Consider the following 17,343-nt stretch of genomic DNA (forward strand, 5'->3'; position numbering starts at 1 on the left):
TAAAAGACAGAACTATCATTTAAAATAAAACAAATCATGAGAAACAATGAAAAGTGCTACTTTTATTGTCAGATCTCACAAGGTCATGAGTGTGGTTTTAGAAAGCAAAAAGACTGGATTTTGAGACACAGAATGATATTAATTTTGCAAGACAAAATATATAGCCAGAAAGTCTGACACCCTCATCAACCTTTGGAAAAAATTGAAGCTTCTCAAATTTAAATGATTAATGCAGATTTTCTTCTAAGAAGTAGAAACAATGTCCCTGATTAATGAATTTCATGGATTCCACTGCAATGTCTGTTTATAGATTTACCTGAATTTATTTCATCGCCCTGAACACTCACCATCTATACCAATACATTGGGGAGAAGACACTGAATTTGATTATTAAAAGATATTTCTTCTGGGAGGTCTTCATTCTCAATGCCAATTGACTTCCTATCCCCATCTACCATTTTTCTGACATATGACTATCTTCTGGACTAGTAATTTCTACTGTTTCTCTGCTAGAAGCCGTTCCCTTTTGGGGAATCTGTTGGGTCAGATTAATTTATTGCAATAGTTCATTACTATAGCCTGCTCATTGTGGCCTGGTCAAATGACATTAAACCCCACCCATCCCAGAAAATGGTCATTTATTGGAGGAAAACATCTCAAGTTAAAAACAGTTTATACACATATTTTGAGTCATGATCCTGGGCACTTAAAGGTATACCTCATGCTTCATCTTAAATCAGAGTGAAGGAAGAAACTCAAGATGACTAGAGCAGGGACAATTCTAAAATGTTTCCTTAAGTCCAAATATTTCATCTATTATCAATTCAGAGAGCCATGTAAAAATAGAAAACTGAAGGTTCTTCAATTAACAAAGAGCTTGCATGGGAGATTGTTTTTTGTCTTAGAGAGAAGTTAATTTTCTCTAAACAAATTCACCTGTTTCCTAAAAATGGATTTAGAATAAAGAGAATTTAATCATGCTGTATTGAGATTTCCTCCTTGAGTCTTTAGGTATATATATATATACACACACACACACATAGATATTGATATATACAATATGAATTGTAATCATCTTTCTCAATACCTTGGAATTGTGTAAGGAATCCTTTTTTAATGCAGTGTGCTGTAGTGCCTGGAAAACCCCATAGGTAAAGATATGTCATCTTCAGTCATATTGTTGAGCTGGGTGCTGGTTCAAGCATACAATTCAACCCCAATATTTTTAAGCCTTTTATGGCAATACCCAATTGCATGGCTATTAAACCTTCTCTTTGAACTGAAAGGACTACAGAAATAACACTACCCAAAACAATGAGATCCCATGAAGGGATTGACAGTGGCTAAAACCTTGTAAATGAAAACATATAAATTCCCATTGCAAAAAGCATTGGAAATTGGATTACTGTGGAATGCCAACTTTACAACTTTGTTCATTCCTTTTCAAATGCGAGGTGCATATTGCCTTATTTTTGACTGATTTGTTATTTATTTACAAGGGATAACTTTCAGATACATTGTTTTTGCCTGAGACATTTGAATTCTTACTAAAATGACAGTATTCAAAGTTAAATTTAGTGAAAGTTTGGACCAAATTAGAAGCTCACCATACATAATTATCACCTGCTCCTTTCTTCTTGTTCATTCCCAATCTCGACTCTTCATCATTTTCAGCTACAATGATAAAGATTCCAATCAGAATTGCCAAATCACTCAGAACACTCAAGACAAACTCAGGAATTCCCTAAGGCAATAACTTTCTAAAAAGATTGTTGATTGGATGAATTAGTGGGCTACTAATGTTTCACCACTGGGAGTTACTCTGGTTCAGTTACTTACTCTGGGTTCAGTGCTCCCTTTATACTAAAAGAAAAACACCACAAACTAAAAAAAGTTTATTTACGAATATCTGAAGTAAAAATGGTGTGAAATCTAAAACTCCTCTCCTCATTACTTGGAAACCCAGAGGCAATATGGATTAAAAGCATTTACTTGAGAAGGCATGATAAAGAATCAAAGATGAGTAAAAACATAGCTTCCATTTTCTTTTGAAGAGTGTTATAATTAATATTTTTTTTCTGTTCATGTCTGCTTATGACCATTAGTATTGTTTCTGATTTATGAACAACTTCCTCAAATTTTTTCACCTTCAAAACTTTCTACAGAGTTTCACTATGCCATAGTTAAATCTTAACAAGCCTTTAATGACTACATACATCATAAAATTTACTAATGTGAAGATAATTTTAATAAACTCACCTGAATAATTATCCTTACATATTTGGTGTTTCCCAAAGCTTTCAATGCTAATATTGGCATTGCTGAAATAGAAAAATAAAACATTTTAATGCAAATCCAATTTTTATAATGATGAATATGACAAAAGGTTATACTTCATTCTTTAGCACATCAGGAAAGTCCTACTCAAAGAAAATCTGTTAAGATTCAGTCTGTATGACTCCAAGATTTGTTTTAAATTTCTTTGCCTAAAGCATATGTTTAAGATTCCTTTCATTGTCTAGTCATTACTTACCTTTGAAACATTAAATCTGTATAGATATTTTCAATGGAATTGGAAATTTTAGAAATCCAAAGGAAAAAAACACGGTAGAGAGAACTTTGGAAGTACTGTTGCCATAAAATAAAGCTTGGGAACCAATGAAGGGACTTATTTCTGCTCTGACTTTACAAAGTCATAGTCACTGAAAGCTTTGGCTTTTGAGACCTAGACTAAGCAAATTATGCTAAAGAGAAATTAAAGTCAGAAAGAGTGTGAACACCCAATCTGCCAGCCAGTGCCATTATACTCAGAAGTTAACTTTAAGCCCACAAGTGATAAGAGATTATCTGGTTTGATTTTTCAAAGACAGTCTTATGATATATATATATATATATATATATATATATATATATATTATATATATATATATATTATATATATATAATATATATATATATATATATATATATATATATCTCCAAACATATCTGCTTTCTTAAACAATGAACAAATCACTTGACCTCACTGAATATTTGGTACTTTAAAAAAAAAAATCAATTTGAGGGAAGACACAATCTGCTTTGGTAGAAAAGATTTCTTCATCTGTGAGGTTTTAATATTTCAAATTCTGATTGTGTCTTTTTTTTTTCTTTTGGAAATGTAGCTGTCTTGGTATTTCCATGCTGCCTGAGTTTTGTTTTGTTTTGTTTTGTTTTGTTTTGTTTTGTTTTGTTTTAATTCTGGGGCATTGTTCAGATTGGGTCATATTCTATTTCCACAGACCATACTAGAGCAACATTATTGAAGATATTGATCTGACTCGTAAAAATCAATTGTCATTATACTGTGAGGAACCATTTTAGTTAGGCTGAGCATTTTTATATCACTTGAAGTATTGCCTTGTACCCCAAGCCTCACTGAGACAAGGAAGGAACTAAGATGAATAGTGGAGGGATGATCTAAAAATGTTTCCTAGAGCCTGAGTGAACTCATCTAAAATAATTATCTCTCCTCATCCATTTAGAAATAGAAAACTGAAGTTCTTTCAATACAGACTTTTACATGGGAAAATACTTTTTTCTCAGTTTTGTGAATACTTGAGCAAATTTGCTCTTATTTTTGTTGAAGGAATTCAAACATATTTCACGAATATGAACATATAGGTATAGTATCTAGGAATAACCAATAATTAAAAGATATGTCATAGCTGTTCAATGTCTTTTTGACTTGGATGCTGGTTCAGGAGCTTAATTCAAACCACAAGGATCTCCTAAGCCTTCCATGGCAAGACCCAATTTGGCTAATCAACAACATGGTTATTCTTTTCAAACCCAAAGGATTTTGAAAATGATTCTTTCCACAACAATGAACTTCCATGGAGTAATTGATAATAGTTAAGGCCTTATTATTTATCAAAATGTAAATGTCCATTGGTTCAGACCATGTCAGAATGGATGGCCATGGAAGTTTTGTTTTATTTCCATCTAATGCTAAACATATTTTGACCTTTTGAGTTTTTCTTTAATATTTCAGGTGATATTTTCTTTCAGTTTTTTTTTCATTAAGACATTTTTATACTTGTTAAAATGACTGCATTCAAAGTTAGATGTTCCAAAAATATAAGGTGAAGCACAACTCACCAGGCCTGCTGATCACCCCCACCTTTCTCCGAAATCATCCTCTCAATTTGCTCAGAGTTTGATTGGTTTACTTTATCATTCAACTCCATGGTACTACATGCCTCAGGCTCATCTACAATGATAAAGAATTACAACATGAAATGCCAAGTCATTTGGGATACTTGGAAATGTCAGGCAGTTCCTTGAAGCAATAACTTGGGTTTTTTTTTTGGTTGTTGTTTTAAGAGCTGTTGATTGTATAAATTAGTGAAGTAATTTCCACATCTCAAGTCCCTTACACTCATGCAATGTTGACTTTTTTAACCAAAAGAAAACATTAATGCAAAAGACTGCCTATAAATCATGACAAATAGAAGGTCAAATAGAGGTAATTTCAAAAGTATTAATGGGTTAAAAATGTAAACTTTCATTGTCATCCCTGTAGCTGATATAGAAAAAACCATTTACTTCATCAGGCATACTAAAGAATTGAAGATAAATAAGGATCACATATTTTGTTCTGAAGGATCGTCCATTTAGCATAGCTGGATAGCAGTGGAATAGAGCCCCCAAGCTTAGAGTCAGGATGACCTAAATCTACATCTGGCCTCAGACACTATTTGTTCTCTGTGATACAAGTCACTTAACCTTGTCTACCTTGGTTTCTTCATCTGTCATAAAGGGGCAAATAGAACTAAACCAACCACTGTAAAAGGCTCTAAGACTTTAGTGTATTGGAGACTATAAATTGGTGGACATCACTTAAATTATTTCATATAGAAATTGAATTGTAGAATCAGGAACACTGATAATGGGAATTTTGACCACTAGTTTGGATGAAGCATTGTGTAGCAACAAGTTGCACATCAGCAGCTGGAATTGATCTATTACAATGGAACTAGGGTCATCTTTGGATGGTTCCAGTAAATGGATGATTCTTGTAAAATATTCATAAATTGAAAACTCACTGTAATTATCATTCATTAGTGAGAAGACTTTTTCACATTCTTTCAACTTCAAAACTTTCTCAAGGTTTTACTGACATTTATAAGAATTTCATTGACTTGTGCTTGAATCACAACTTTGTTCCAAAGACTATTACATTATGAAATTGCAATTATGAAGATAATTTTAATCAACTCACTGGGCTTGCGCACATGATAGATACCATCCTTTTCCATGTTTCGGAGAATATTTTCATTGTTGTTTTTCCTGAAATCCAAAGGAAATTATTTCAATATAAGCCCAATTTAAAAATTTTTAGATATGTCATAATGTTATTTCCAATAGCATCTTTTCTACCACTTCATGAAGGTCCTTTGCAAAGGAATCCAGTTGTGATTGTGGAAGAGTCAGTCTATATCATTAAAATAAATATTTTAAATTTCTCAACCTAAATAATATTTTCAGTTTCCCTCTATACTAATTCTTTACTTTCATATGTGTGATTATTGAAAATATTAACTGGAAATTTTAGAACTTCAAAGAAATCAATAAGGTGGAGAGCTTACTCCAAAACAAGAGCATGAGAACTGAGAGAAAGGGTTATTTATACTATCAGTCAGGTCTCACACTGTCAAGAAATATGAAACTATATTTTTTTTGACATGGAACATTAAAAAGCTAGAGGGAAGAGTTCAGAAAGAAAATGGCCATCGGCCAGAAACTGGAAACTGAATGGATGCCCATCAATTGGAGAATGACTGAATAAATTGTGGTATATGAATATTATGGAATATTATTGTTCTGTAAGAAATGACTAACAGGATGATTTCAGAAAGGTCTGGAGAGACTTACATGAACTGATGCTGAGTGAAATAAGCAGGACCAGAAGATCATTATTTACTTCATCAACAATACTATATGGTGATCAATTCTGATGGATGTGGCCCTCTTCAACAATGTTGAACCAAATCAGTTCCAATGGAGCAGTAATGAACTGAACCAGCTACACTCAGCGAAAGAACTCTGAGAGATGACTAAGAACTATTACATTCCCAATCCCTCTGGTTTTGTCTGCCTGCATTTTTGATTTCCTTCACAGGGTAATTGTACACTATTTCAAAGTCCAACTTTTTATACAGCAAAATAACTGGACATGTATACATATATTGTATTTAACTTATACTTTAACACATTTAACATGTATTGGTCAACTTGCCATCTGGGGGAAGAGGTGGGGGGAAGGAAGAGAAAAATTGGAATAAAAAGTTTTGTAACTGTCAATGCTGAAAAATTACCTCTGCATATATCTTGTAAATAAAAAGCTATAATAATAATGATAAGAAAAAGAAAATGGCCATCCATACCAACAGCCCAATTGTACTCATGAGAAAACTGAAGTCCTTAAAAATTAAATCATTCATTCAAAGTCACCCAGGAATTAAAATTGTTGTATGAATCAAGAAGTGCCTGGTAGAGTCCTGCCCTTACCACATGTGAATGCTGATTGACCTTAATTATTACATTTTGGGTGGAAGACCCCAAAATATCTTCCTATCAATGCAAGCTCACTTGCCAATCCAAACCATAACCTGTTTTGTTGTCTTTTGTTATGACAGAGCACAATCTGGACTCTGTTTAATCTGCTTGCTTCTATGCTGACCAAACCTAACTCTTTGTGTAATCTGCTGTTTTAGAACCATAATTCTACTTGATAGTACATCCCTGCAACATAATCATTCATGTATGGTCAAATGACATTGATTTCTCCCTTGTCATAAGAAAGAATCTCAAATTTCAAATACATGTTATAAATATGTTGAATGATGGGACTGGGCAGAATAGTTGTCCTTAAAAGATGATCTTGTGCTTAAATAATTTGCATGAGTTTGTTAAGGAGAGACAATGCAGAAACGGTATCTTGAGGCCAAGTGAATTTGTCTAAAATAAATTTTCTTTCCTATATGAAAATGGAAAACTGAACAACTCAAATATAAATTATTGGATTTTAACTGAAATAAATTAGAAAGAAGTATATTTTGTTTGAAAGAGTACAGAAATATTTCTTAAGCATGACACATATTTAGCATATTTGATCACAGTTATGTTGTAATTGTCTACTTATATGAGGCTGGCTAGATGGCCCTGTGGAGAAAGTTCTGGGCTTGGAATCAGGAAGACCTGAGGTCAACTCCAGCATCAGACATCAGACATTATCCTGGGCAAGACACTTAATTCTATTTGCCTCTGTACAATGAGCAGGAAAAGGCAATGACAAACTACTCCATTAGCTTTGTCACAAACAATACAACAAGTTCGGTTCTGCAAACATATATTGTATCTAGGATATACTGTAACCTATTCAACATGTAAAGGACTGCTTGCCAACTAGGGGAGGGGGTGGAGGGAGGGAGGGGAAAAATCGGAACAGAAGCGAGTGCAAGGGATAATGTTGTAAAAAAATTACCCTGGCATGGGTTCTGTCAATAAAAAGTTATTATAAAATAAAAAAAATAAAAACAAAAAAACCCAAACAAACAAGACAACAAAAATGGTGTCATAAAGAGTTGGTTATGCCTTAAACAAATGAATAAATTATGCATCCTTACATTCTGGATTATATGAACTTTTGTCAATATATTACAATTTTATAAGGTACACTTTTCTCAAAGCACATGCTTGGTGGTTTGACATAGCAAAACCTTTAGATAGAGATGCATCATCTACTCCATTTATTCTGGAAGTGATTACTGTTTCCAGAGCATAATCCTTTTTCTTTAATATTCTCCCCTGCCTCCAATTGCATATTATAACAATCCAATATCCTGTTTAAAAACTTTTCATATTCATTTTGTATAAGCAGCATAATTCCAGGAATATGATACAATCCAAGCCTTCTTTGGGAAGACCCAATAGGCCTAATCAGTGCACTTTGATATGGCTAATATGCATTCTTTTTAAACTCAAAGTATTTTGGAAATAACACTACCCAAAAAAGAGAAATAATCTCTGATTTCATTGACAGTATCTGAGGCCTTATATATAACCATTAGCATATAGAGGCCCATATTGTCAAACTATTTTAAAAAAATAGATGTTCATGAAAGTTAAGGGCCATTTCTAGTTTTCTAGCATTGACCAATCATCCTGTTTTAAATGTTCTTTGCAATTTCCATATTTTTAAGGGTTTTTCCCCTTAATATGATGTATTTACAAGTAATATTTTCTTAGAAATGAAATTTTCTTGAGAAATGTGTACACTTATTTAAAGAACCATATTTCAAAGCTAAATCTAGTCAAGGTATAAACATAAAAGCTCACCATACATGTTGATCATGAATACTTTCCTGTACAATAGTATTCTCTCTTCCTCCCTTATTTGTTTGTTTCTTTACATCTTTTACATAGATGGTAATAGTTTCATCTATAATGATAAAGAATTTAAATGTGAACCACTAAGACATGTAGAGTTCTTTAAAATGTCAGGGAATTTTCTAAGACAATAACTTTGTTGTTTTTTTAGCATTGTTGATTGGATGAATGAATGGAGGAATGTTGCATACTTGATGTTCATCACATTGATGTGGTAGTTTTTTTTTCTCCCACCAGAATGTGTATAGTACACACACACACACACACACACACACACACATATATATATAATTAGGCATGTTGAAAAAGTAAAAATGAGTAAAAATGGAGTCTCAGTTCTCCAGCACCTTTATTTTCCATGTAGAGGGTCATAATGAAGAGTTTAGGGTTTTTTTTGGCTCATCTAAGTCTCCTTTAAAACATCATGCTGTGAAATCTTGAAAAACAGAAATAATTTTATTCAACTCACCAGGGTCATCAACCCGATTGATAAAAATAAGTTCTATCATTTGGGGAGATATTTCCACCATTGTCATCCCTGGAATAGAAAAAAAAAAAAAAAACAAAACTTTTAAATCCACATTCAATATAAAAAGGACATTTTTTTTCTGTTATCAGATCTTACCACTAATGAGTGATTAAGTTTTGAGATTTTTAGATGGAATTAATATGCAAAGCAAGAAAGGTGGTCAGAAAGAAAATGGCTTACATGGTATGATAATTTCTTTCATAAAATGTTCAGTTTGAGGAGAAAAATCTCAAACTATTGTTATGTTCTGTATCACATGCCATTGGCCATGTTTGCAACAAAATCTATTTACTACTTCTATAAATGGCCCTCTCCAAAACATGTCTCTGTCTTCAGGACAAAACTACTTCTAACAAAGGTATGTTAAAATTGCAACCATTCCCAATAAAATCAGGAGTAAAACAAGGTTGCCCACTATCACCGTTACTATTTAATATTGTATTAGAAATGCTAGCTTTGGCAATAAGAGTTGAGAGAGAGATTAAAGGAATAAGAATAAGCAATGAGGAAACCAAATTATCACTCTTTGCTGATGATATGATGGTATACTTAGAGAACCCCACAGGCTCTACTAAAAAGTTATTAGAACCAATCCACACCTTTAGCAAAGTTGCAGGATACAAAATAAATCCACACAAGTCATCAGCATTCTTATATATCACTAACAAAACCCAACAGTTAGAGTTACAAAGAGAAATTCCATTTAAAGTAACTACTGATTGTATAAAATATTTAGGAATCTATCTGCCAAGGGAAAATCAGAAACTTTATGAGCAAAACTACAAAACAAAGATATTTAAAATACAAGTTCCTTCTGTATGATGTATACTTGCTTCCTGAACAAATCCTGAGCATCAGATCCTTCTTATAAATTGGGTGGGAGATTCCCCAAGTTCATTCATCAAGGGGATTTCTTTCTCAATCTGAGAGGTCCTCTAATCAATGAAATCACTGTTCCTCAATCCACCACCTTTTTTCTCTTTTGAACATTAATAGATTGGAATCTATATTCCACTCCCATAAACCATCTCTACTGTATAATCATTCCTGCACAAGGGCATTTTGACCCCTACTCCCCAAAATTGTGGTGAGCAACACCCCCAGACTACAATAGGAAATATGCTATTTTGAAGGATGGTACTGGGTCAGGAAACTTTTCTACTATTTACAGGATCTGTGCATGTTCACGTATTTTAGATTTTTTTTTTTAACTTTCTCTTTTGCCTGTTTGAGGCAAGGCAGGAACTCAAAAGATTGTGAGATACAATCAAGACATTATTTGGGGCCAAGAAAATAAGTTTTTTATGGTGAGAGTCTTTTGTTTATTCATTCTTCCGTCCTTTTTTGATGACTTTGATCTTAAACTGTGTTCACTTCTGTAGGGAAGGGAAGGGCAGGTACTGCTTCTACTTTGAGGTTAATAGTATTGTGTTCATTCAAAATCCCAGGAATGATCAGGTTGAGGAACTACATGCTTTTGATGGGCCCGTTATTCAAGGATTCAAGAATTCAAGGATTTAAGTTTGATTCAAGGATAACTAATTATTGGTTTTCTGGTCTAAGTTCTATCTCTTCCTGCTCTGGATACCACAGAGTGCTCCTGGCCCCATCCACTTTTAGCCTTCCAGTATGCTCTGCTAATTCACAGTTATATAACTGCAAACTTCTTTCAGTCTCAAGTTTTCTACTCTTGTACTTCCAGTCTTCAAACAAGGATGGAAATGGAATTGGAATTGAGATGCTGCTGTGCCCCTTAGATATGAGCTACACTGCTGTGACATTTCTTATTGTGCTTTGAAGCCATGTAACATTTTTCATTCTGGCCAGAGTTGTGATGTGTACTAGAGTTGGGGGATGGCTTACAAAAATTCCAGTTTACAGTGGTCCCAATTGTGGTTCTCCTTGATTGGACACTTTCTTAACCTGGTTTACAACTTCTTCCTGTTACATGCTCTTTTTTTAGGAACTGAATGTGTATTTTATCCTGATTAGGTCTCTATGCTGAGCTGAAAAAATCCCCTTAAGTATTTTATCTGGGGATTTCCTATTTCTGTTTAGAAGAGTTTGAGGGGAAAGCTTCTTGATGCATAATCCTTTGCTTTCCTCCTTTATTGGATCTGTACATGTTCATATATTTTTTAAAAATTTAGATTATTTTTTAACTTTCTCTTTTGAGAAACTTTTAACTTTTCTCTTTTGAAATTTTGAGTTCCAAAATTCAGTCTCTTCCAGGTAGCCAGTGAGAGTATAATCAATCTGGTTTCTATTATACATGTGAAGAAATGCAATGAATATTTCCATTTTGGCCATTTTTTTTATTAAAATACTTTCTCTGTTGATCAAGAAAGATTTCCTCCACCTAGCCAAGTCCAAACATTGCCCTTGACTGGACTCTTCCCCTCTTCCCAAGGTAAATATCTTCCTTTTCATGCCATCTGTTGTGTGAAAATTTTCCCATTTACCTTTCCATTGCCCCTTCTTGCAATACCTCCCTCTTTTCTTACCCCTTTATTTGTTTTAAGAAATCATTGAATATCATTGACTCATTTTAATGTTCATCTATGTAGACTTCCTTCTAACTGTCCCTTGTGTAGTTTTTGTGCTGTATTCCATCTATCTTTGGAGGATGTTTCCAAAGTGACATTATCTGGAAGAGATGTGATTGCAGCTCTCCTGGTCTGCTCTCTAGTCTCTACTCAGAAAGGATCCCTTGGTCTCTGCAGTCACAAGTGCTACCCCTCCTCTTTGCCAAAGAACTGGGAATAGGACCCCTATTTCCCTTGTGGCCAGTGTCCTTTCTGGTCTGGAACTGAGATCCATAACTGTTTATGGGCAATAGAGGTGCCAATCAGTCTCAGTGCACCCAGTCACTGACTAAAGAATCCCCTGTCAACCATTTGTCTGGCCCCTCCCTGACTATCATCACTGGGCTGAGAGCTCCTCAAGCACCTACTTCAGTTGTTACCCTCACTTCCGAGACACACTGTTGGTTTTGATGCTGCACTCAAGGGCAGGCAAAACTTCCACTGTGTCACAAACTTTTCCTACTGATCTCCTAAGTGGTTTTAGGCTTGGAAAAAATTCTTATTCTAATGTTGTGTTGGCTCTGCTACTCCAAAATGTGATAAATGGCATTCTGTGTTAGAGTTGTTTAGGGGAAATGTTGGAAGACAACATCTGGGTTTGTTCTCTGTATTCCCCCATCTTGGCTCTGCCTCCTGCTTAGGTTTTTCTACTCAGGCATGCTGAATTAACACAAAGAACTGGAAACAATTCTGAGCTAAAGAATTGCTTTCTATGACTTGACTTGATATAACAACAATGGTTTTTCTAAATGGTCACTACATAAACAGATGAGGAATTTAATAAATCTTTTAGAAAGAGGAAACATAGTAGACCATATAAACACTTTCCACCACTTCAGCAGTACCTCTTCACTTTTAAACTCTAGTAGTTTAAGCCCATACTTTTGAAATACATAGAAAGAGAATTTAAAGTGTCATCAGAGATATTGTTTTTGTCTTTACTTTAGATTTTCTGAAGTTGACTGTTTCCATCTAGATCCTTCCTGTGTCTTTCACAACAAAGCCACTTCTAATAAAGACTAGATTGGAAGCTCATGGTGATGAGCTGGCCCAACCATCTTTAAAAACTTCTCATAAGAATTCCTTTATTTCATTCTTTAAATTCATCCATGATGGGGATGAGTAATTGACAGTGCCCCAAATCCAACAAATACAAAGAGCCCAAATAAAAACTAACAAAGTATTTCAAGTGTTAATAAAACATTAGGGTAATTTTCAAAGACAGTAGGTTGCAAATGAGTTGTTGATCAAATGAATCAGTAGAGGAAGGTTTCACATAGCCAACTCTTTATTTTGATGCAGAGTTAAAGTTTTTACTTGCCTTCGTCCCATATGTCTTGAAATTATATATTCAATTAATCGATTATAAGTAACTCCAAAAGATAACAAGGTTAAAACTGAAAACTTTTTGTGTCATAAGTTTTTACTTCAGGTTGTACTTCATTATCCTCTACTGGATTAAAATATTTCAAAAAAGATCTATAACATGCTTCCATAGGTAGTAAGGAATCAAAGAGAAAAAAAGGGCATGACTTTTTCCTTCAAATACCTAACATTCTATTTGTTTAGTACTATAAATTGCAGTTACTCTGAGCAATCCACAAAAGCCTGCTCAATCCATATTGCAGCTGACCAAGAATACTTGAGTATAGTTGGGCAACAAATGTCTATTAAAAGATAATGGGAAGAGGCAGAGCCATGTTGAAGTAGAGAAGCCAGGAAATTGTCTGAGCTCTTCCCGGTTTTCCTTAGAATCAAGATGAAATCAAGCCTCTGAGTAGATTCAGGAATAATAGCAGAACACAGAAAGAGACAAGAGTGAAAGAATTTTTCTGTGCAATAAAGCTTGGAAGGACGTCAGGAAAGGTCGATCTGTCTCTCTTGGGTGAAAGGGGAGCACAGTTCAGCACAGAGGAAGAGAACATTGTACACTGTAACAGCAACATTTTGCATTTATCAGCATTGATAGAATTAGCTCTTCTCAGCAATACAATAATCTAAAACAAGAGAAAGAAATGTGGAATCTGAATGGAGATCAAAACATACTAGTTTTTTTTTTTTCTTATCCTAATACCTGAAACCAAGGACAGATTCACCTGTTATGCTTCTTACCTCTAAGTCCTTGGGCAAGTAATTTCAATTTCCTGGGGCTCTGTCTGCTAAAATTTAAAACAAGGGGTTTTACTATATCTACATGTCCTCCAAGGACCTTTATACCTCTAAATATTTTATTTTAGTGTAACAATGTAGCTTTGACTGGAAAGTGTTGTGTGTGTGTCTGTCTGTGTGATTGTTGAGCAATAGTTATAGAGAACCAGATTATGAAGAACTTTAAATTCCAAACATGGATTTGTAGTCAGTCTTCAATATATTAGGAAGTCAATAGAGTTGATTGAGCGCTAGATGATCTGACACCTGCTCTTTCAAAATGATTTTGAATCCAGCTGAGGGAAAGATGCATCTGAGTGGGATAAGACTTGTGACAGAAGACTACCCAGGCAGTTAATGGAATAGCTCATGATGAACCTGAAGGAGGCCTGAATCTAGGTAATCACAGTAAAGGAGAATAAAATCACAGGGTAGATAAAGTGCAGATGGCAAACATTTGATAGTTTTTGGCATTTGGTTGGATGTGGGAAGAATGCTATGTCCAATGATAGTTATTGGTTGTGATAATAGGAGACTGTGAGATAGGAAATGTACAAAAAAAGTGAAAGGTAAGTTAGAAATAGAGAATCTGAAAAGAGAAATATGAGAACTATTGAGTATAAGATTAATCTGCTCTATCAATACTAATGAGTACAATTAGTATCTAAGAAAAATTCAAAATTAATTTCTGGAAAGAAAACTAAATATTACCTTCCCAACGCAAGTCAGATAATATGTGACAACATAGGACAATATTAAACAAAAGCTGTGGACAGATTTTGGATGGTAAAAGCTAACACCTTCAGATTTGATTGTATATAGGCGGGGTGAGAAAGGAGATGATGGGCATAACATTCATATAGTGAATTAACATTCATATAGTGAATTTGGGTGACTGAGAGTATGGTATCGCCCCTTACAAGAAAAGGGAAATCAAGAATAGAGGAAACTTCAAGAGGGGAATGGTAATGAGTTCAGCTTTAGAGATACTGAGTTTGAAATGCTTATAGTGTGTCAATGAGTGATATCAGCACCTACCTCAATTTCCAAAGTCAGCACTGGAAAGTGCAATAAAATCACTTTCTCAACTGAAGATACAAAATACTATGAACAGCAAAGTTCACACCACCTATCCCAAAACTCTCCTCAAGAGTATGAACAGTTAATTACTGTATACATTTCTGCTACCATAGAGACCAATCAGAAAAAATGCTTTATGACATCACCCACACAGAGAATTGGCTGTTGGGAGTGCTGCCCAATGACAACTGGTTATGTTACGTTACTCATCAGCGTTATTTAGTTTCAAAAATATTAAAATTTTTTTTTTACCAGAAGCATGCATTTTCATGTACATAATTAAGTTTTTGTATTTTTCTCATTCATTTTTTGTCACTTCTGCCAAAGGCAGTTTTGCATTAGAAATGAAAATGGAATGGGTTACTTTTTGTATATTGCACCACATGTGTGATCAAAATTTTTTAAAAGAATGTGAAATAGGGATTTCTCTCAAATTATTTCTGTGGACCTAAAGTTTTAAAATAGAATGCTGTTTCTTAGGAACAAAAAGAATTGTAAAGATAAACCCATAGGGAAAATATTAAGCATTTTATTATGAAACTCACTGTCTGAAAGACATTATTTCTGTGCCCAAGATAGAGCAGAGGAGGAACTGTCATGTCAAAAGGCAAGAAGGATTAATAAGTTTTTAAGAGCAAAAGGGATGAAAAGTATCAAAGAGTCTAAACAACTAGAATCTTTCTATTCTGAGGAAATATTTCATGAAATGGTCGTTTTATTCAAAGTTAGTAAAAAGGAAAAAAGTTAAATAAATTTATCTAGAATCTCTTCACATATCAGAAAATGAAGATAGAAAAATATGAAATGGACAATGTAAAACAGCAAATATTGAAGAGATACAATGAATTATTCTTATCTATGATACTCATGTGTGGACCTTCCTCCCACATGGGCAATGAACATGAAATCCAGCATTACCTACAAAAATTCTAAAATACCAACATCAAAGAACAATGGTAAAAACATCTTAAAGAATCCAATGTGAAGAAACAATCATCTGATTCTCAAGAAAGTACAAGTGAAAGTGATGGAGGTGAAACTGTGTCCACTTTAATCTGTAAAATAATCACTCTGAAATTGTGTCCCCTTTGATTCCGGGTCTCCTAGACTCTGAAGAGTCCAGGAGAAAGCATATTTTCCAAATTGGGCCTTTCTAAGGCAAATCACCCCCCAATTGGTCTTTTGGGTGGCCAGAATCCTATTTAGGCAAAAGTGATTTTCATTCAATTGGAGATCTAGGCCTGATACTGAGTGGCTGAAACTCCAAGAGAAGTATCTAGCCCTGGGGGCATTGGCTCTCTTTTCAACTGGGAGCTTTAATCTTCAGACTTCTATAAAGGACAATTCTAAACTCCATTTTTTGGTAGAAGTCTGAAGTAGGAATTATGCTTCTGCAAAGGGACCTCTCTCTCCTCTTGGCACAGCTGCCTACCAGGACTCTTGCTCATTGTAACGGCAGTCTATTCTCAGTGATAACTTAATTTCCCTAACAGGACTTTGTCACTCAGTGTAATGTCTAGGCTAGCTTACTTTGGAGGGTCTCATGATGGGCCTTGGTCTTAGGTGGAGAAGTGATGAAGGCAGGAGAGCCACCAAAAGGATGGTCAAAAATGGAGTCTGGAATCTGGAGTCTGGAGCTTGAAGTCTTCTCTGTGTTTGTGGCTATGAGAGTTCTCTGTGTCTGAGACTTCCTTAAATACCTCAGTATGATTACATCACTACAGCACACTGAGCATGGACAACCATTACATCACCATACCATTTTAAGTATATGTTTAGAGAACTATTATCTCACATTGAGTAGGTGCTTAACTATAAGCACTCTGCTGTTCTTGATTCAAGTATACCTATCCAGAGTTCTGGCCCTCTACATCTCCAGCTTTTTTGGTTGTTGTTGTTTTAGAACACAGGTGGTCACGCCTGACTTCTCAGGAAAAGAGATGAAAACACCAAAGGGAAATGGGGAGTCAAACCAGATATTGTTAGTGGTTTCTCTGGGATGAAGGGTCTTACTTGAAACAGGTATACATAAATCCATCAGCATGGGAGGTATTACACAAGCACGTAGCAATATAACTCAGGCTAGTAGTGATGTAGCAAACAACATGAATCAACATAATGATATAACAAACAATATAAATATACACGTCCATAAGTCCTAGAAGGAGGATATATAAATAACAATCACACATATGCCTCTCCTTCAGCAACAAGACATAGTCCAAAACCAAATTATTGTCCATTACAATGGGAATCCAATGATTCCTACAAATTTTGAAGTGCTGCAATAGTCTCATCATGTGTCAGAGAATCCAATGTTTCCTGCAGATTTTGAAGTCCTGCATCAGTTGCATGCTCAGTGTGCTGTAGTGATATAATCGTATTGAGGTATTTAAGAGAGTCTCAGACACAGAAGATATTCTCTCAGCCATAGACACAAACACAGAGAAGATTTGGGACTCCATCTTTGACCAACCTCGTGGTGGCTCTTCTGCCTTCATCACTTCTCCATCTAAAGACCAAGGCCAGTTCTGAGACCCTCCAGAGAGCTAGTCAGGACATTATATT

General features: G+C 34.7%; 1 protein-coding gene across 2 annotated transcripts in view; it reads right to left on the minus strand.

Annotated features, from left to right (window-relative positions):
* Positions 1–17,343, minus strand: part of LOC127553988 (uncharacterized) — a 49,144-nt gene that overhangs the window by 14,039 nt on the left and 17,762 nt on the right. For both annotated transcript variants that reach the window (XM_051985158.1, XM_051985157.1), the window contains exons 9-14: positions 8,903–8,971; positions 8,383–8,485; positions 5,264–5,331; positions 4,141–4,252; positions 2,260–2,321; positions 1,608–1,674 (exon numbers count right to left, since the gene is read on the minus strand). In XM_051985158.1, the coding sequence (XP_051841118.1) occupies positions 1,608–1,674; positions 2,260–2,321; positions 4,141–4,252; positions 5,264–5,331; positions 8,383–8,485; positions 8,903–8,971 (481 nt within the window). The remainder of the gene's footprint in view (positions 1–1,607; positions 1,675–2,259; positions 2,322–4,140; positions 4,253–5,263; positions 5,332–8,382; positions 8,486–8,902; positions 8,972–17,343) is intronic.

This window comes from Antechinus flavipes, chromosome 3 (assembly GCF_016432865.1).
Source record: "Antechinus flavipes isolate AdamAnt ecotype Samford, QLD, Australia chromosome 3, AdamAnt_v2, whole genome shotgun sequence".
Taxonomy (NCBI): domain Eukaryota; kingdom Metazoa; phylum Chordata; class Mammalia; order Dasyuromorphia; family Dasyuridae; genus Antechinus; species Antechinus flavipes.